The 22,648-nt window shown below is 33.4% G+C and overlaps 4 protein-coding genes and 1 long non-coding RNA gene across 5 annotated transcripts in view; 2 read left to right on the top strand and 3 right to left on the bottom strand.

Moving 5' to 3' along the window:
• LOC127712220 (beta-glucuronidase-like) overlaps positions 1-22,648 on the top strand; it is a 988,629-nt gene that overhangs the window by 35,874 nt on the left and 930,107 nt on the right. The gene's annotated exons all lie outside the window — the stretch shown is intronic.
• LOC127712224 (ornithine decarboxylase-like) overlaps positions 1-22,648 on the bottom strand; it is a 787,891-nt gene that overhangs the window by 63,384 nt on the left and 701,859 nt on the right. The gene's annotated exons all lie outside the window — the stretch shown is intronic.
• The window catches only part of LOC127712221 (uncharacterized), a 209,635-nt gene that overhangs the window by 67,620 nt on the left and 119,367 nt on the right, over positions 1-22,648 (top strand). The window lies entirely within an intron of this gene.
• On the bottom strand, positions 1,489-4,185 carry LOC127712243 (uncharacterized). Its single transcript, XR_007987004.1, has 2 exons — positions 3,908-4,185; positions 1,489-3,106 (listed from the first exon to the last, which is right to left on the bottom strand). It is a non-coding gene; the product is annotated as an uncharacterized LOC127712243 (long non-coding RNA).
• LOC127712215 (zinc finger protein 595-like) overlaps positions 18,656-22,648 on the bottom strand; it is a 29,650-nt gene continuing 25,657 nt past the window's right edge. The window contains exon 3 of the mRNA XM_052218521.1: positions 18,656-22,512. Coding sequence (XP_052074481.1) covers positions 20,779-22,512 — 1,734 coding nt within the window. The 3' untranslated portion in view covers positions 18,656-20,778. The remainder of the gene's footprint in view (positions 22,513-22,648) is intronic.

Here is a 22,648-nt window from a genome sequence, read left to right as displayed (position 1 = left end):
TTCATTGTCCATTCTAAGTTTTTATTCCTTATTTCATCTTTTATTGTCTGAGTGCCGTATAGACCTAAGTTACAATCGGCAGAATTGTCAAGAAGTATCTTTACTACGTCTTTGTTGTGTGTTAACAGCGCTAAAAGCAATGGAGTAATATTCATAGAATCATTCAGACGTAAAAATAAACCCAAAAGAAAACAGCATAATAGAAGTACAACGTACGTTACATGTAATTAATTTTTAGCATGTTTTTAAGCATATTTTATTTCAAAAATCATGTACATGACATATACATAATATGAGACAGGTGTTAAGGGGACGAAGACTGAAAATCATTAGAATACAGGTACTTCACTATATCCCGTTAACAGCAGATTTATTTATATAAACATTTATTGCAATTCCCAGCATTATTTCTGGTGAGAAAATAATTCTTACGTCTTGAAATAATGAAAAGCTACTTTTTGTGTCGTAGGAAGGCGCCCGGGAAGGCGTCAAAGCAAAAAAAGCCTTTCAACACGTCATAATTATTTGAATTAGTGAGAAAGTAACTTGATTTAATTAAAAACATGAATTATACATAAAAATAGAAACACAGAATACATATTATTAGAAGTATTAAACATGTGGTCATGTAAGTGAAACTTTTCCTTGGATACGCTGATCGCTCTAAAACATTGCAAGACTGACATGTATTCTTCAGTATTGATTTTTATCCTTCCTTTTCAAAGATTTTTGGAAAGTTGTGTTCTTTTTATGTGACGTCTCAGGCATGGTCGCCTTTTTTCATAACGTCACAAGAGAAAATTCAGAAGAAACCAAGAAAATTTGACGTCATAATTAAATTTCGACCAATCATTTGCCGAGAACAAATTTTTCACTAGTGAGGAGAAATATTTTTCTCACACCGGCCAAGAAATGTGAAAATAGCACAAACATTAGAGAAATAATACTCTTTAGGTATTATATTTTGACCAATAGATTGAAATTAAAAAAAAAAACAAAAAAAACGGAAAGGGTTACACAAAGGTCTTGTTACGTCAAAATTACTTACTAAAACCACGCACCTGCACACATTGATGAGCACTGGAAAAGAACTGCATGTAATACATGACAAAAGAATGATATCTGTTTTACGACATTTATCTAACTCCTCTGCAGATTAACTTATGTACAACAATTATGAGTGATGCTATTTGCACTAAAACTTGCAAAGTCAACCTGAAGGGTAAATTCTCAAACTGTACGGTTACATCTGAGATTTCTATAACCACTGACACGATAGTTTCAAGTTTTAAGTATATATGTGGAAAATGATATGGTACTATTAAATGTGAAAGCCGGAGAGATCAGACATACCAATACAATAGACATTAACACTATTGAAGCTTGCAGGTAATAGTTCTGTGCTTTTTATAGTCTGCATGTGACACACTCTGCTCCGGCAGTAAATATTTTGGGTCTTCAATGAAGAGAATATATAAGTAAGAACAATTCAAACGAGAAAAAGTAACGTGATTTATGTACAAATCAATTAAAGAAAAAAAACAAATATGATATACAGCAACAAACAACAAGCTCAAAATAAAGGCCTCCTGATTTGGGACAGGAACATGCACAACGTGGTATGAAGACTGAAAAACTTTAAAAGTTAGTTGAAAAGGGCTTACTTAACTTATCGATATATAGCACAAAGTAAAATTAAACCATAGTTTTTTTGAAAACACTTGACAGTTAAGAAGGTACATTTACTAGTAGGTTTGATACCAGGCAAATGGAAGAGAAAGTTAAGATCTGCACTAATTAAATCTGTTAACCTCCAGAAATGTCATGAAGAGTTCGATTTCATTTTGTTGATTTCTGCCAAGTTCTCGAAAGGCAACCATTCAATGTCACGAAAAGCTGATAACAGTTGTCTTCTTAAAACGTACAGAAAAAAGAAAAATTGACTGACGACTGCCAAAAAAAACACAAGAGTAAACCAAGAACAAGGATGCACACGCTAAAATGTCTCGTCTTATTTACTAACCATTTATATTATGTTGATAGTCTTAATTAGAAAACTTTACTACAACTATGACATAAACTTAACAGATTCAAGAAAATGATGTCAAGGTCATATAAACCAAACGAGAAATACATGTACACCTCACAATCATTCAATACACTAAATATAGTTGACCTTTTGCTTATAGTTTCTAAGAAACAGAGTTAACCAAGAAAACTAAACACTGACCAATGAGGTCAAGGTCAGATGAACCAAGCCAGGCAGATATGTACAGCTTACAGTCCTTCCATACAACAAATATAGTTGACCTATTGCTTAAAGTTTAAGAAAAACAGACCAAAACACATAAACTTAACACTGAGCAATGGACCGTGAAAACGAGGTCTAGGTCATATAAAACCTGCTAGACTGACATGTACATCATAAAATATTTCCATACACCAAATATAGTTGCCCTATTGCATATAGTATTAGAAAAAAAGCCCAAACTCAAAAACTTAACTTTCACCACTGAACCATGAACATGAGTTCAAGATCAAATGACACCTGCCAGTTGGACATGTACACCTTACAATCATTCCAGACACCAAATATAGTAGACCTATTACATACAGTATAAGAACAAGCGTGCACACGCTGAAATGTCTCGCCTTCTTTACTAACCATGGATATTATGTTGATAAATATAAAGCTTTACTACAATATCACATAAACTTAACTTGATCCAAAAAAATGAGGTCAAGGTCATATAAACCAAACGAGAAATACATGTACACCTTACAATCATTCAATACACTAAATATAGTTGACCTATTGCTTATAGTTTCTAAGAAACAGACTTAACCAAGAAAGCTAAACATTGACCAATGAACCATGAAAATGAGGTCCAGGTCAGATGAACCATGCCAGGCAGACATGTACAGCTTACAATCCTTCCATACAACAAATATAGTTGACCTATTGCTTATAGTTTAAGAAAAACAGACCAAAACACAAAAACTTAACACTGAGCAATGAACCGTGAAAATGAGGTCAAGATCAAATAAAACCTGCCAGACTGACATGTACATAATAAAATATTTCCATACACCAAATATAATTGACCTATCGCATATAGTATTAGAAAAAACGACCAAAACTCAAAAAACTTAACTTCGACCACTGAACCATGAAAATTAGGTCAAGGTCAGATGACACCTGCAGTTGGACATGTACACCTTACAATCATTCCATACACAAAATATAGAAGACCTATTGCATACAGTATAAGAAAAACAAACCAAAACACAAAAACAACTATAACCACTGAACCATGAAAATGAGGTCAAGGTCAGATGACACCTGCCAGTTGGACATGTACACCTTACAACAAATATACTAGACCTATTGCTTATAGTATCTGAGATATGGACTTGACGACCAAAACTTAACCTTGTTCACTGATCCATGAAATCAGGTCGAGGTCAAGTGAAAACTGACGGGCATAAGGACCTTGCAAGGTACGCACATACCAAATATAGTTATCCTATTACTCATAATAAGAGAGAATTTAACATTACAAAAAATCTTAACTTTTTTTTCAAATAGCCACTGAACCATGAAAATGAGGTCAAGGACAATAGACATGTGACAGACGGAAACTTCGTAACATAAGGCATCTTTATACAGACAGGTCTTCCAGCTTCTTAAATATAAAGCTATTAAGAAGTTACTAAACGCCGCCGCCGGATCACTATCCCTATGTCGAGCTTTCAGCGACTAAAGTCGCAGGCTCGACAAAAACCGACCAAAACACAAAAACGTAACTATAACCACTGAACCATGAAAATGAGGTCAAGGTCAGATGACACCTGCAAGTTGGACATGTACACCTTACAATCCTTCCATACACCAAATATAATAGACCTATTGCTTGTAGTATCTGAGATATGGACTTGACTACCAAAACATAACCTTGTTCACTGATCCATGAAATGAGGTCGAGGTCAAGTGAAAACCGTCTGACGGACATGAGGACCTTGCAAGGTACGCACATATCAAATATAGTTATCATATTTCTCATAATAAGAGAGAAATTAACATTACAAAAAATCTTAACTTTTTTTTCAAGTAGTCACTGAACCATGAAAATGAGGTCAAGGACAATGGACATGTGACAGACGGAAACTTCGTAACATAAGGCATCTTTATACATAGCATGAAGCATCCAGGTCTCCCGCCTTCTAAAATATAAAGCTTTTAAGAAGCTTAACGACGCCGCCGCCGGATCACTATCCCTATGTCGAGCTTTCTGCTTTTGTCGCAACCTCGACAAAAATGATACAATGAGAAGTAAAATGAGAATCATGACGTCACAATAGAAAAATTTAGAAGAAACCAAGAAAATTTGACGTCGTAATTAAATTTTGACCAATCATTTGCCGAGAACAAATTTTTCACTAGTGAGGAGAAATGTGAAAATAGCACAAAATTAGAGAAATAATACATTTTCAGTTATACAGGTATTATATTTTGACAATAGATTGAAATTGTAAAAAAAAAATGGAAAGGGTTACACAAAGGAAAGGTATTGTTACGTCAGAATTATTTACTAAACCACGCCCCTGATCCTTAATTTGATGGAAAAAAAATATTCTGGTCAATCAGATGAAAAAAAAAAACATTCTGAATGCAGATTTCCCCCATACCTTTATGTTAAATTTTGAAAACAAATATTTGATTAATAGCGTCGAAAAACTAAAAAAAATCTGTCTCAGAAAAAAACCCATAATCCCCTTGAAGTTAAATGGTTACTCCCTAAACAATAATGTATTTTCTGGTAACAATCCAATATTTAGATTTTACACTAATAAATAATTTGATTTTTTGTGGTTTGATTTCGTAAATGCCACTTATATCTTTCATATTCAGTCAAAGGTCAACAGTTTTGTGAACCGTTGGCTCCTTGTTAAGGTTAACTGTACAGCATACTGCAATACGTACCACGTGGGAGGAATGAGGTCTTTTTCTATATGAAGGTACTAGTATACATAGACGTGCCTCTGGAATGGGTAACCTTTTTAATATGTCTGGTAAATATATCAATGGGTTGAAATTTCACCAAGGTAGTATACTACTAGGTCAGTAATTTTCATCTTTCAATCCCGAGTCTTCTATACCGGTCATAACGGGGGTCTGGATTGGGGTTCTTAATTTATATATTTTCTAATGTTAAAAGAAAATTTTCTCTAATCTTTAAATTTCCCCCAATTGTCCTCTATTCTTTTATTTTAGCACACAATTATTCTTTTGGTCCATTTTCAGCATAGGTATAGACTGATTATTCTCTATTTTTTATACTTTATAGTGTCTCTATCTATATAGAAAAAACTTCATTCATGTCTTAATATGTAAAACATAAAAAAATGCTGTATGATTGCCAATGAAACAAGTTCACCGGCATCAGACGGACAAAAAACGCAGAAATTAACAACTATAGGTCCTCGTTTACTTATAGATCTACAAAAATGAGCAAAACACATAACGCACAGAAAGCTATAATAAGTTCCGACATGACAAATGTAAACAATTCAAACGAAAAAGTAACGGCTTGATTTATGTTCAAATTAATGAATGAAAAAAAAAAAATATATATACAGAAACAAACGTCAACCGTGGAGTTAAAGAATACTGACTTGGGGTAGGCGCATGCTAAATGCGACAGGGTTAAACATGAATGCGGACGCTAACCCTCCATTTACTAACCTGGAAGAGTGGTGTTACAGCATAAAGAAAAACTTGAAAAAAAATCAGTTTTAATAAGCTTGACTCAACATATCAACATAAAACACACATACCAAAAAACTCGTAGTTACTGAAAGCTAATCTAAAGCCAAAATAAACAACAACAAAAAATCCTGTACTAATATACTGGACAAGACTGAGATATCAATAAGTGCACATTCAATGGATTTAATTAAAGTCGCCATAAACAGTCAAAGAAAAACATAGTTTTATATGCAATTCCAAAAGATAAATATCGACAGTATGTAGAACCGTAAATGTTCATATATCTGCTACCTTATCACAAATTAATACATGTTGACTAAGCAAAATTTTCAAAGTCAATAGACCATGACTAAGGGGCGGACACAAATAATCTTCATGGAAATGAGATATGCCAATGCCTATACAAATGTATACTAAATATCATTGACCTCTCACTAGTGGTTTCCCATAACTTAACCTAATCACAAACTAATACATGTAAAATAAGCAAAAGTTTCAAATTCAAACGACCATGACTGAGGGGGCAGGACCCAATAGTCTTAATGGAAATGAGATGTGCCAATGCTAATGTTCAAGTGGAATAATGTTTTGGCTTTAAATATTTTTTAAATTCATCACAGACCTTTGTGTACTTTTAATACTTTCCCCCTTTGCCAAACAGATAAATATCATTCTTATGTAAATACACTGATATTTCTTCAATGTATCTAGTCTTCACAACTTTTAGTTTTTAATCTTACAAGCGATTGTATTCGATATTGTCTATATAAAGTGCAATCCTGTCAAATCATTTCCGTATGAATCGGGAATATTTTGGACATTCTGAAAGAACGCTGAATTTCTTCACATGTAAATGCATGTTGGTATGCATCTGAAACAGCTTTACATAAAGCAGATCTTTCCAACTGCGAACCTGACACGCTAGCTTTACAATTGTCTGTAAACATACGTTCAAAAGCACTTAAACAATCAACTTGTAATGGCTGAATGGTCTTGTTTTCGTCTGCAGGAAGAACAATTAAAGTTATTTGGTTTTGTTCTGCCCATTCCAATATTTCAACAGATACATACATGTCATGTCCGTCAACGAGAAGAATTTTCTGATCTTGTGGTAGCGTGTGCCGAAGGAAATGAGTCCTCAGGTATTTTAAAAATATCTCTGATGGAAACAATTTTTCTTCTGCTGGAAACCCGAAACCTGGTTTACAATCTTCTTGTAGACGTTTTATATCTACCTTTGATTTTGCCTCGGGAAAAACATACCACGGTGGGATAACTTTGCCAGCGCCATTTGCACAAATAAACAAAGTGATGGCTTCTTCATGAGAAGGGACCTCTCTGATTGCATAAGGCCATGAGTAAGACAATTCGGTAGAGCTAAAACTATAAATTGAACCAGGCCTATCGGATAAGTCATGTTTGTTCACACAAGAATACAAATATGAAAAGAAACTTGAAACACGTGTCAAATCACGTGTTTGAGTTCTATCCATTTGTGCAAGTTTGACCCTCAATTCTTTAAGCTTTGGAAAATTATCACACAACAAATACAACCAATGTTTTGTGACTGGTTTATCATGCTTACGCTTGCCAAGGCTTACAGCATATTGACTTGATAACGTACACAATTCATCAATTGTATAATTATATCCCTGTTTCAACAACATCATTATACATTTGGTCAATTTTTCTGATTGATTTTGATCCAGGGTTGCATTTTGTCCTCTTCTTCCTTTCGTAGGGTTTCCCTTTTTAACTCTATCGCGTAGTGTGCTATCAGGAATCTTGAATTTCGTGCATGCTTCCTTAAAGGACATCCTCTTCGAAACAACTGCCTCGTATGCAATTATCATTTTTTCTTCATAATTCATCTCTGTTACTTCTTCCTTTTCCTACAGAATAATTATAATAAAATAAACACATGCGATAATCTTGCTTATTGCAAAGTATACGTTATTTGAGCAAATATCTGAATTTCATGTATATATAATTCGTCTAAAAGCATCTGCATATCGGAAAATGATACGTGTAGCATTCATGAGTCGAGAAATACAACAAATTAAAAACGAATTCGAAATATGATTGTTAGTTTATATAATGTATTTTTGTTATGGTAGATTATGTTTTCTTCGAAACCCAACACAACCTTAAATATAAACTTTTATATAGATGATGAAAAACTTTTTAATTGCAAAAAAAAACATTCAAGAACAAAAACGATGACAGAATATAATTAATCTGACACAGGTTTCAAAAATATACATAGTTCATTAATCTTTTCATTTAAAACAAGGACATGCTAAGGTACTTTCAGTTAAAAATAGTCAGTTCGAATGTCATCTGAATTTTTATCAGTTACTTTTCACTGATTCCAAAAATATACGATTTCTTTGTCTTTGCTTTTGAAATAAGGGAGATAATCGGCTACAACTAAGCAAGAGTTTCACGTGAGGACTGCTACTTGGAACTAGAGGCTCTCAAGAGCCTGTGTCGCTCACCTGTATTTACTGATGCTTTGGAAATCATGTAAAATAAGGTTAAAATCATAATTAATAGTATTAGATATTAGATATTATAATGATATCTAAGATAATAACAAAAACTGCAAAAATTTTGTAAAATTACTAACTCAGGGGCAGCAACCCAACAACGGGTTGTGGGATTCGTCTGAAAATTTCAGGGCAGATAAATCTAAATCTGATGAACATTTTTGCCACCTGTCAGATTTGCTCTAAATGCTTTAGTTTCAGAGATATAAACCAACTAGAGACTCTAAAGAGCCTGTGTCGCTCACCTTGGTATATGTGCATATTAAACAAAGGACACAGATGGATTCATGACAAAATTGTGTTTTGGTGATGGTGATGTGTTTGTAGATCTTACTTTACTGAACATTCTTGCTGCTTACCATTATCTCTATCTATAATGAACTTGGCCCAGTAGTTACAGTTTACAAAAATTTACAAAATTTATGAAAATTGTAAAATTTGACTATAAAGGGCAATAACTCCTTAAGAGGTCAATTGACCATTTTGGTCATGTTGACTTATTTGTAGATCTTACTTTTCTGTACATTATTGCTGTTTACAGTTTATCTCTATCTATAATAATATTCAAGATAATAACCAAAAGCTGCAAAATTTTCTTAAAATTACCAATTCAGGGGCAGCAACCCAGCAACATGTTGCCTGATTGGTCTGAAAATTTCAGGGCAGATAGATCTTGACCTGATAAACAATTATACCCCATATCAGATTTGCTCTAAATGCTTTGGTTTCAGAGATATGAGCCAAAAACTGCATTTTACCCTATGTACTATTTTTAAGCCATGTCGGCCATCTTGGTTCGCGGGCTGGGTCATCGGACACATTTTTTTAAACTAGATACCCTAATGATGATTGTGGACAAGTTTGGTTAAATTTGTCTTAGTAGTTTCAGAGGAGAAGATTTTTGTAAAAGATTACAAAAATTTACGAAAAATGGTTAAAAATTGACTATAAAGGGCAATAACTCCTTAAGGGGTCAACTGACCATTTTGGTCAAGTTGACTTAATTGTAGATTTTACTTTGCTGAACATTATTGCTGTTTACAGTTTATCTCTATCTATAATAATATTCAAGATTATAACCAAAAACTGCAAAATTTCCTTAAAATTACCAATTCAGGGGCAGCAACCCAACAACAGGTTGTCAGATTTGTCTGAAAATTTCAGGGCAGATAGATCTTGACCTGATAATCAGTCTGACCTTTTGTCAGATTTTCTCTAAATGCTTTGGTTTCAGAGATATAAGCCAAAATCTACATTTTACCCCTATGTTCTATTTTTAGCCATGGCGGCCATCTTTGTTGGTTGGCGGGGTCATCGGACACATTTTTTAAACTAGATATCCTAATGATGATTGTGGCCAAGTTTGGTTAAATTTGGCCCAGTGGTTTCAAAGGAGAAGATTTTTGTAAAAAGCTAACGACGACGGACGACGACGACGACGACGACGGACGACGGACGCCAAGTGATGAGAAAAGCTCACTTGGCCCTTCGGGCCAGGTGAGTTAAAAAAGGAAATCGGTTAGTTCATTCAGGGGAAACTTACGGGTTATGTCTTTTCACGGGTGCTTTCTATTGGAAGTGAAAAAAGGAATTTGTATATGACTGTATATTTAATAAACAGCTGCGCCATGAGCGCATGATACGCTCGTCACTTTTTCAAAGAATAAAGTTTAATAACAAACCAATTTCATATCATAAATTCATGAAAAACTAAAGGAAGGTTATTTTAAAAGATATAAACTAGTCACCAAAGTTTCATGATAACTGCTCAAAGCATTGTCTGAAAACTGGAAAATCACCCCTTTATTATGAATACAATCAGAACGTAAAATCTTAAACTTATTAAAAATGTAAGGGAGCTTACGTCAAAAGTTATGAACAATTCACCAAATTTTCATGAAAAGTGCTGAAAGAATTTTTGAGTTATCGTCCAAAAACTAGAAAAATCCCCCTATTTTAATGAATAAAACCCCAAAACTCGAAAACGTAAAATCGAAAATTTATGAAAATTGAAAGGGAGCTCATGTCAATAAGTATAAACAATTCACCAAAGTGTCTTGCAAGTTGGTGAGAGCGTTTTCGAGTTATTGTCCGAAAACTGGAAAATCCCCCTTTTTTAATGAAAAAAAAAACCAACACTTTGAAACTTAAAATCTAAAATTTATAAATATTGAAAGGGTGCTCACGTCAATAGATATAAACAATTCCCCAAAGTTTCATGCGAATTGGTTTAAGCGTTTTTGAATTATTGTCCGACATGTTGACGACGGACGGACGGACAACGGTATACCATAATACGTCCCGTAAACAGGCATATAAAAAGTTGAAAAGGACGTATCGTCAGTAAATTTGTCACTCCAATCTCCTTTCAATTTATATTTAAGTTTGATACTTATATCCAAGTAAATTACATAAAATGTTGACTTTGATACATACAAATTATCTAAATTGTTTAGTTGATTTGTTAAATTATAACATTTTGCCATCTACCCACTTTTCAGTTTGTTGTTCATTTAGTTACATAAAAAATATTGATTCAAGTACGAATGGAATGTGGTATAAATTATACCATATGTATATGATACATGTATGACAAGGAAAAGGTGAGATCTACTTTTTGTTGTTTTTAATTATCCTTGACCTGGCGCTATTGATCTTCGGGTTAATTATAACCCATCTGCAAAATTTGGCATTTACACCACACATTTTACTCTGAGAACAGACAAACCTGTGCACGCGGAAAATGTTAAAGCGTAGATGGACCTATATAGATTAGATTAAAATGCATTTAACGTTTCAAATACTAAAAATTCAACAGGATTTTGCTTTTTTCCCTTCCTTCAAAAGGTGCCAAAATAAACTAAGTTGGGAAAGAAATTTGAGAGGCTCCCCTCACATAATAAATGTTATGAACTCTATCAATTAACATGGACACTAGTTACTAAACAACAATAGGTGATTTTAAACCTTTTGTAGCTGAGTGGGCCGTATCAAATGGAACATTAGTGTTTTTTTTATTTTGCTATATTCTGCAGACTGCCAAACAGAAATATCCAAGGTAAAGTTTTAATTTTCTGAAGCATGAAATGCATATTATAACTATTATATATCTAGGTCCAGTCATGCCTTAAAGCTTTCATATATGCATATGTTTGTGTGAACTAGCGATGTAAAACAGCCATATTTTGTCAATACATTTTTTCATGTAGAGCAACTATCAATTTTGCAAGTTTTGAAGTGAAATAATGATATTGGATCGTATATGATGTCTTCTTTGCTACTTTCATGTTTTGATGGATTACTTTAAAATAATATATCAGATTGCAATGTTTAAATGGACTAAAACAGATGTCTCCCCCTATAAAACGATCTTCTCAAGGCAATTTGGAATTGATATGCTTAGGGTATTAGACATTCAAATTTAATAATGGTAGGGATATTCAAGCAATTTACAATATAATAGAGACTGATTTGATTTTGATCAAATTTTTGACATAATATAGGTTTCTGACACAAAATAAATGTAGTGAAAGAGCTTAAATAAATTGTTTCGCCGAGCGCAGCTGGATACGACCGCAGAGGATCAACCCTGAAGAGTTGGGGCAAAAATGGACACAATATTCGCGCTTAATACAGGTCTGAATTTGGATTGTAATTAAATATTTGACACATAAAAGGTTTCTGACACAGAATAACTGTAGTCAAAGAACTTAGAATTGGTTATATGATTTGAATTTATATTCAATGTTTTGCTTTTGAGCAATACACTTTGCTGTTGCGAATAGACCCCCCTCCCCCCCCACAAAAAAAAAATTACCACCCCTTTTTTTGCTTTTGAGCAATACACTACGCTGCTGCGTATTAACTCCCCCGCCTTACTTTTTTCTTTTTTTTGGCAAAAAAAATAATATTTGAAGAATTTTTCTTTTTAAAATCTGAAATGAGAAAAAATTGACCCCCACAATTTCTTTTAACACCCCCCCCCCCCCCTTTTATCAAAAAAAATTCTTTCCCTCAAGATATGGTCATAATCTCAATTCAAATTTCCAATGGAGTTTGCAACCATAATTACCCTTTTAAATTTACCATAGTGCTAACTTAATCTATTTTATAATAGAATTTAAAATATGGTGACAAATCTTTCATGATGTATTTGAATTACCTCCCTTACACTGCTTTAAATTATGTTTTGTACTAAAGTTATTGTCCATTAACCAGGATATCCTTGTTTTTTCCCCTTTTTGGCCCCTAATTCCTAAATGGTTTGAGCCATAACCCCCAAAGAAAATCATAACCATCCCTTTGTGGTATGGAAACTTGTGGTATAATTTCAGAGAGATCCATACACCGTTCCACAAGTTGTCTGGAAACTAGAATAAAATGTTTTGCTGAGCGCAGCTGGATACGAAAATGGACACAATATTCACAATATTCATAATTGGTTATTTGATTGAAATTTATATTCAATTTTTTGCCTTTGTGCAATACACTATGCTGTTGTGAATTGACCCCCCCCCCCTTCCCTCTTCCCCAACAAAAAAAAAATTACCCCCCTTTTTCTTACCTTTTGTGAAATACACTATGCTGTTGCATATTAACCACACCCCCCACCCCAAAACAAAAATTTTACCCCCCTCCCCCTATTTTTTTGCCAAAAAAAAATATTTGAAGAAATTTTCTTTTCAATTTCTGAAATCTGAAATGAAAAAAAAAATTGCCTCCACAATTTCTTTTTTACCCCCCTCCCCCCCTTTTCCCAAAAAAAAAAATTCTTTCCCTCATGATATGGTCATAATCTCAATTCAAATTTCCAATGGAGTTTGCAACCATAATTACCAATTTAAATACATCATAAAAGACTTTAATAGATAATTAAACAGCAGTGGAAGGGAGGTAATCCAACATTGTACAACATTGTACAATTTTGTTTTTGGATTACCTCCCTTACACTGCTTTTAAATTGTCTATTAACCAGGAAACCCTTGTTTTTTCCCCTTTTTGCCCCTAATTCCAAAATGGTTTGAGCCAAAACCCCCAAAAGCCAATCATAACCATCCCTTTGTGGTATGGAAACTTGTGGTATAATTTTAGAGAGATCCATACACTTAAACACAAGTTATTGTCTGGAAGTTACAAAAATGCTTATTTTTTGGCTACTTTTTGGCCCCTAATTCCTTAACTGTTGGTACCATAACCCCCAAAATCAATCCCAACCTTTCTTCTGTGCTATTGAACCTTATGGTACAATTTCATAGAGATCCATTCACTTAAACTCAAGTTATTGTCTGGAAACTAAATGCGTCTTCGGACAACGCAGACGACAACATGATAGCATTATACGATGCAAAACATTTTTTGCGGTCGTATAAAAATGCTTATTTGGGCCCCTTTTTGACCCCGAATTCCTAAACTGTTAGGACCATAACCCTGAAAATCAACACCAACCTTCCTTCTGTGTTTATAACCCTTTTGTTTAAATTTCATAGATTTCTGTTTACATTTACTAAAGTTATTGTCCGGAAACCAACTGTCTTCGGACGACGACAACGTGATACAAATATATCAGTATAAAAATTGAAATGGGTTGAAATATTTGTATTAATTTTCAAATGAAGATTTCTTGCTATTGCGCAATACTGTGCTACTGCCAAAAATTGTGGGTAATCTCATGTGCTCCGGAAGGGTAAGCAGATTTAAGTTGCAATTTTCTGTTTTGCATAAACACTAATATACCTACAATGGATAAAAAGGACTGATGTTACTGCATCAGCAGCTTTATCTAGGTTAAGTCACTATGGGTACATTATGTCAGCATTTTTACTTATCTCTTGATTATAAGGAATAAATATTAAATCAAGGTATCTAGTACATGTACTCTTCTTTTATGTTAGAATTTTTTTTATTTTCATTTGACTCAAATTTATGATTTGATTTGATTTTTGGTGTTTTAACGCCACTTTTAAGCACCGCTTTTGGGCTATTTCGTGGCGGCCAGTTTTTATTGGTGGAGGAAGCCGGAGTGCCCGGAGAAAACCACCGACCTTCGATAGGAAAACTGACAATCCTAGTCAATTAAGATTGGAGTCGAGTGCACCTGCACGAGCGGGGTTCGAACTCACAACCTCAGTGTTGACTGGCTAGTGATTACAGTAGTAACTACTTAGACCACTTGGCCACCGAGGCCCCTCTCAAATTTATGAGGAAGATTCATAACATGATACAAGAACGACCAATTATTAAAATAGAGTTTGTTTTATCGTAGAGAATTCCGATAGCTTGGAGATTTACATCCTTTAGCTTAGATATGACATGACATTGATAATATATGGTTTGGTGGACATAAGTTGCTCCTTTTTTAAAAAAAAAAAAAAAAAAAAAAAAACATTAACTTGTAAACTATGTAAACGTTTCAAAGTCGATGAACCACGACTATAGGTTCAGGGTTAAACAATCTACATGGAAATCAGATGTGCCAATGCTAATACAACTACATACCAAATACCATTGCCGCCACCGGAAACAGCATACTTATGTCTCGCTTTTTGACTCCGTTAAGGCGAGATAATAATGTTTTCCTCATATTTCATATTGAGTCTGTCATTTGCGCTTAAATTCCTTATGCATTTGTATATAAACTGTTAACACAGAGATATGTCTCGCCTTTTTGATAATGCAAATGTTGAAATTAAAATAGCAATACTTTAACATGTAAGTTATGCAAATATTCAAAGTCAATGAACCATGACTGAAGGTACATGGCAAAACAATCTCCATGGAAATGAGATGTGCTAATGCTAATACAACTGCATACCAAATACCATAGACTTATCATAAATTGTTCCTTTTCAACAAACCTAAACACAAACATTGACTTGTAAACTATGTAAAAGTTTCAAAATCAATGAACCATGATGAGGGGGTGGGCCTATATAATCCATGGAAACGAGACTTGCATATGCAAATACATTTGCATACCAAATATCATTGACTTAACATTAGCGGTTCATCTTAAACTGATCTAATCACAAACTAATACATGTAAACTAAGCAAAGTTTCAAAGTCAATAGACCATGACTGAGGGGGCAGGCCAAATATTCTCCATGGAAATGAGATGAACTAATGCGTATACAACTGCATACTAATTATTATTGACCTACCACTAACGGTTCCCCTTGAACTGACCTAATCACAAACTAATACATGAAAACGAAGCAAAAGTTTCAAAGTCAATAGACCATGAATGAGGGGGCGGGGCCAAATAATCTCAATGGAAATGAGATGTGCCAATGCTTATACAACTGCATACCAAATATCATTGACCTACCACTAGTGGTTCCCCATAAACTGACCTAATCACAAACTAATACATGTAAACAAAGTAAAGTTTCAAAATGAATAGACCTTGACTGAAGGGGCAGAGCCAAATAATCTCCATGGTAATGAGATGTGCCAATGCTAATACAACTGCATACCAAATATCAACGACCTACCACTAGTGGTTCACCATGAACTAGACCTAATCACAAACTAATACATGTTAACGAAGCAAAGTTTCAAAGTCAATAAACCTTGACTGAGGGGGTGGGCCAAATAATCTCCATGGTAATGAGATGTGCCAATGCTAATACAACTGCATACCAAATATCATTGACCTACCACTAGTGGTTCACCATGAACTAGACCTAATCACAAACTAATCCATTGTTGACGCCGCCGCCGGAAACATCATACCTATGTCTCGCTTTTTGACTCCCTCAAGGCAAGACAAAAAATTGAAATGATTATTCAAGTTTAAATCAATATTTTATTAACAACTAAACTTTTGTACAAATATATAAACATCATCATGATTATAAAACAAACATATATTTTTCCTATCAAATAAAAAAGCCACTCAGAGTTATGAGAGATTATTGCTATATAAAATACACAAAAAGTATATGCCCCAGTGATAAAACTAAAGGACTGTTGACAAAATATAAACTCTAATTTTTTTTTAAGTACTAGGGAAAATTGTAGGATTTCGTCCAAATTTATTGATTGATTGGTGTTTGATGCCACTTTCAACACTTTTGTGCTATTTTGTAGTGGTCAGTTTTATTGTTGAAGAAAGCAATAGTGGCCGGAGAACACCATAGACCTTTGGAAGGAAAACTAACAATCCTTGTCAGTTAAGATAAAAGTTGAGCGCAACTGCTATGTGCGGGATTCGAACTAACAACCTCAGAGTTGACAGGCTAGGAATACAGTATTTGGACTAATTATACCACTTAGCCACCGAGGCTTCTTATAAAAATTAAATTGGACATGTTGGATATAGCTTTAAATCTTCATACATTGATATCGGAAAATAAAATTATCCAAATTCAGAAATTCTGGTTCAACATTTTCAGCTCCATTAAACAAGGCTTTTCTAAAAGCCTGATAAAGTGGACAATCTAAAAGTGCATGCGATTCAACTTCTACAGTATCATTTATATACAATATTTTTTTTAATGAAAATTATAAACTTCTTTTATGTTCATGATTTAGATTCTTTGAACATGTTGAAGTGCAAGTATGTGCAAACCATTGAAATCTTCTTTCTTTACTTTAACACATGTATGTTAGGCAGGTAGTATTTAATGAAATTATGCATTTTTTGAAAATTCACTTACGATTTTATAGTAATTCTGTACACATTATTTACATGATTAACAAATTCACAGGATTTGTTCCCTGAATCCTTAGATATTAAAAAAGAAAAAAACAGTCACAAGTCAAAAAATATTTTTAAGTTTCTGAGCAATCATCTTGCAATAAGATGTAGTCAACTAGCAAATTAACAATACAAATAAGTTAACACAGTGACAAGATTCCCCATGCTAATATATATAATTGTTGTTTGACATGTTTTATTAAGGATAAATTATTAACAGTAATATCCAATTTGCTATTTGACCCGACTTCATACCAAAGTATCTCAAGTAGGATTTTTTAAATTTATAAATATAGATTGTCTTTGATGTATGACAGACATGTGTTATAACCATTCAACATAACAACAGGCAGATATATATGGAGAACATTTTTTTCTCTTATAACACTTTTTGATATAATTTGTAAGAACTCTCACTATACAATGCTATAGATTTAAGAGCTGGAATGCTTATATGTAATAATAGCATATTAATGACAAATGCCATGAGTCAATGTAAAAAAGTCTATAAAAGGATGTACCATTGAAAAAAACACCAAATAAAATGGAAGAAAGAAGAAATAAATTTCATACTAAGCGTCTCATTTTATCATGTTTGTTCAGACAATGCTGGCTAGATGAAAGTGATAGTTTGACAAATAGCATCATGAACATGTCTGAAAAAAATCAGAATTAATTGCCATCTATTCATTATTTAGAATAATTTTCTTTTCCTTAGATAATATTTACACTTTTAACATGTTTAATGAGCTTTTGGTGGTTTAATATTTTTCTAATCAAAAGTTGAAAAATACCATAGTGATCAAACTGAAATGTCTCGCCTTGATTACTAACCATTGAAATTAAGTTGACAGTCCTAAATATAAAGCTTTACTTCAACTATCACATAAACTTAAAATGGTCAAAGAAAATGAGGTCAGATAACATAGATAACAAAACTGCAAATACAAGAACACCTTAAAATCATTCGATACACCAAATATGCTTTAAATAAAGTTGACCTATTGCACATTTAAGAAACAAACTCAACCAGGAAACCTTAACATAGATCAATGAACCATAAAAATGAGGCCAAGGTCAGAAGTCCTTAACGCACAGACATGTACACCCTAAAATCATTAGATGCTTTAAATATAGTTAACCTATTGCATTTAGTATATTAGAAACAAAGTTGACCAGGAAAACTAAAGATTGACCAATAAATCATAAAAATGAGGTCATAGTCAGATGATAATTGACAAACAAATATAAACCTTACAATCATTTCATACACCAAATATGAATGACCTAGAATGCTTATAATATTAGAATAAATTGCTTCGCCAAGAGCAGCTGGATACGATCGCAGAGGTCCAACCCTGAACAGTTGGGGCAAAAATGGACACAATATTCGCACTTGATACAGGTCTGAATTTGGATTGTAATTAAATATTTGACATATAATAGGTTTCTGACACAGAATAACTGTAGATAAAGAACTTAGAACTAATTATATGATTTGAATTTATATTCAATTTTTTGCTTTTGTGCAATACACTATGCTGTTGTGAATTGCCCCCCCCCCCCCCCCAAAAAAAAAAAATGTTTACCACCCTTTTTTCTCCCTCCCCCTCACAATTTATTTTTTACTCCCCCCCAAATTTTTTATTCACCCCCCTTTTCCAAAAAAAAATAATAATTTTTCCCTCAAGATATGGTCATAATCTCAATTCAAATTTCCAATGGAGTTTGCAACCATAATTACCCATTTAAATACATCATAAAAGTCTTAATATAGAAAATGACATACATCAGCATTTTTAAATAGTAACTTCTAAAAATAAATTGACAGCTTATCACCTCAAGACAATACAACATTTCTTTATACATAAATTAAAAGCAGTGTAAGGGAGGTAATCTTTTTTTTTAATAGTCCATTAACCAGGAAACCCTTGTTTTTCCCCCTATTTTGCCCCTAATTCCTAAACGGATTGAGCCATAACCCCTCAAAGCCAATCCTAACCATCCCTTTGTGGTATGAATACTTATTGTATAATTTCAGAGAGATCCATACACCGTTCCACAAGTTATTGTCTGGAAACTAGAAAAATGCTTATTTGGGCCCCTTTTTGGCCTTTAATTCCTAAACTGTTAGGACTATAACCCCCAAAATCCCAACCTTCCTTTTGTGGTTATAAACCTTGTGTTAAGATTTCATAGATTTCTATTCACATTTACTGAAGTTATTGTCTGGAAACCAAACGTCTTCGGACGACGCTGACGATGCAGTCGTATAAAAACAGACCAAATACAAATAACCGTAAACATAAGGTCACGATCAAATATAACATGCCAGACTGACATGTACATAGTAAAATATTTTCATACACTAAATATATTTGACCTATTGCATACAGTATTAGAAAAACAGACCAAAACATAAAAACTAAACTTTAACTACTGAACCATGGAAATGAGGTCAAGTTCCGATGATACCTGCCAATTGGCCAGGTTCAACTTACAATCATTTCTTACACCAAATATAGTAGACCTATTGCTTATAGTATCTGATATATAGAGGTCAGGGTCAAGTGAAAACTGTCTGATGGGAATGAGGACTTTGCAAAGTACGCACATACCAAATAGTTATATTATTCATAATAAGAGAGAAATAACATGAATAAAGAATAATTTTTTTTTTTAAGTAGTCACTGAACCATGAAAATGAGCTCAAGAACAATGGACATATGACCGACGGAAACTTTATAACATAAGGCATCTATATGCAAAGTATAAAGGATTCAGGTCTTCCACCTTCTGAAATATTAAGCTTTTAAGAAGTTTGTTAACACTGACGTGGCTGCAGCCGCCAGATCACTCTCCCTATGTCGAGCTTTCTGCGACATAAGTCGCATGCTCGAGAAAAATGTTAATACTTAAAATTCACACTTGTTTGCTTCTTTGTTTGTTTTGGGTGTCTATATATTCGTCAGACTATTCAATGTCACTACGTATAGTCACTAATATCTTCATATTACAAAATCAGAGATAAATTCATTCAATGCCAATGTTAAGCATGTCACCATCATTTTGTTTATTCTTCAATATCAATTCATCCCCTTCATCACCAAACGTCATGTCAGATTCCTTACTCACATCTGACTCATTATTTTCATCATTTTCTGTTGTTATTCCACCATTTGCTGACACCTCTTCCTGAATTGTGTTAAATTGTGAAAATCTGCAATATAAACATGTTCTATAACACACTCTTCATTTCCATTATTCAGATACTGTTTGCTTTGCTTTAGTACTTTTCGAATTATACTTTGCACTTGAACTTTAAGATGTGCTATCTTCCATTTCATCTGAATCTGCACTATTTTCACTCTCCTCGGAAACCTTTTTTTCACAAAATGATTTAAGCATAGGATCATTATGACATTTTTTATGCTGATTAAGATTTTTAATACTGTCAAATGTTTTTTTCCACAAAAGCAATCAAACATTTCATTATTATGTTTTCTCATGTGCCCTAACAATCCTGATTTGCATCCAAACTGTTTTCCGCATAAGTGACACTGAGTCTGTTCATTTGCTGTCATATTCCTTATACATTTATCTTCATGTGGTGTAAATATATATAAGAAGATGTGGTATGAGTGCCAATGAGACAACTCTCCATCCAAGTCAAAATTCATAAAAGTAAACCATTATAGGTCAAAGTAAGGTCTTCTATACGGAGCCTTGACTTACACTGAACAGCGAGCTATAAGGGGCTTTAAAAAACAAATTTCTTGTTACATTTCTTGCATTTCAAAAGACCTCTATTTTTATGATTAAATATGTGTTTTTCTAATTGCTGTTTAAACTTAAATACACTAGTGCAGGATTTAACCTTGCATTCATAAAATTGATCCGAATGAAAAGTGAGCTCATGTTTACTCATTCCTGATCTGGTCCTGAAGGTCAACACACAATATCTACAAATATGTATCTTTGTTTCCTTCCTCTTTAAATAATGATGGTGGCTCGAATGCTTTTCATAATTCTTATAATCTTTTGTTGAAAAATTACATTTATCACATTTAAAAACCTTTGACCTTTTCTTTTTAATAGCATCATTTAACGTTTTTACAATACCCTCAATATCATCATCATCATCATCACCATCATCATCCATGTCATCATCATCAACATCATCGTTATTATCATCATTTTCACCACCATTTTCGTTAGGAAAGCAGCTATTCTCATGTTCTTTCAAATCATGTTTTGTAACAAATGATCTTGCACACTTCCCACATTTTGTTAAACCAGTTTCTTCATGCTCTAATAAATGTTCATTTAACTTGTGTTCATCCGAAAAATATTTAAAACAACCTTTCTCTAGGCATTCAAATACCATAGAATGTACCTTTTCCGTATGAACTTTCAATGCAAGTGTAGTTTTATCCTCTGTTTCACACTTATCACAAGTATGTGATTGGAGTTCTGCACTCTTTTGCTTGTGAATAAGGTAAGCATGGTGTTTTCTATGTTTAGTATACTGTATTTTATCTTCTGTTGAGAATTCACAATGTATACAACGGTAAACGTCTTGTGTCTGTTTTGATTTTTTTTCATTCCGCTGGGTGAGTAAAATTGAATTCATCCCTTCAACAAATTCCTCAACATTATCAGCATTAAACTCTTCCAAAGAAGTTTCTAAACTTGTATTCTCGACTGTTATACTTGCTCTTTTATTCTGATCAACTGCAGACGTCATACTGTTGTTATTTCTGCTAAACTTTAAAGATTCCCTATAATTGAAGCCTTTACCCCCCTGACAATGCATTTTACTCATATGTTCAGAGAGATTTTTTTGGGCTTTATACACTTTATTACAAATGTCACATAGAAACATTAATCTTTTGACACAATAATCTTCGTGTCTTTTTAGTGCACCCTTTAGTACAAATACCTGTGCACATTTCCTACATTTCAGAACACCTTGTGATTTGTGCCATAACAAATGTTTTTGTAAGACAAATTCTTCCACAAAACGTGATTTACACCCTCTAAGCACACATCTCAATATAGGCTTATCCGAATGCACTAAATTTTGATGTTTTATCAAACTGTCTTCTGATTTATATTCATTTCCACATTCATCACAGGAATATTTTGGAGGTTCAAGTAGTTTAGACATTCTGAGTTTTCGTTCCATGTAAGAGTGATGTTTTCTGTGTCTCTCTTGTTCCTTCTTATCACCTGTTGAAAATTCACACTTTTTACAATGCCACAACTTTTCATGATTGGTCTCACCTGATTCTCTCTTTACTTTATCTGATTGGTTCTTATTTCTAAGCTTTCTGTCATATATTTCATTGTTTTCACATCCATCAATGTCTATCTGTTCTTGTAACCGTGTTAATGGATCACTGTCACCTTCTTCTAAGGAAATAAGGTCTGGAAGTGGTGATCTTTCTTCACATGTCTTCTTTAAACATTCCTCTTCCAAATCAACTCTATCCTATAATCAGATTGAAATTCTTTGTTTTTCATTTAGAATTTCAAATTCAATTTATTCTTGCAGAGCTAAAGTTTTAGAATTAAGACTATTTACCGGGTTTGTAATAACATGAGCAATACGACGGGTGCAACATGTG

This window comes from Mytilus californianus, unplaced genomic scaffold, assembly GCF_021869535.1.
Source record: "Mytilus californianus isolate M0D057914Y unplaced genomic scaffold, xbMytCali1.0.p SCAF_8, whole genome shotgun sequence".
NCBI classification, from domain to species: Eukaryota; Metazoa; Mollusca; class Bivalvia; order Mytilida; family Mytilidae; genus Mytilus; species Mytilus californianus.
The sequence above is the reverse complement of the archived record's forward strand: the minus strand, read 5'-3'. Positions and strand labels throughout refer to the sequence as shown.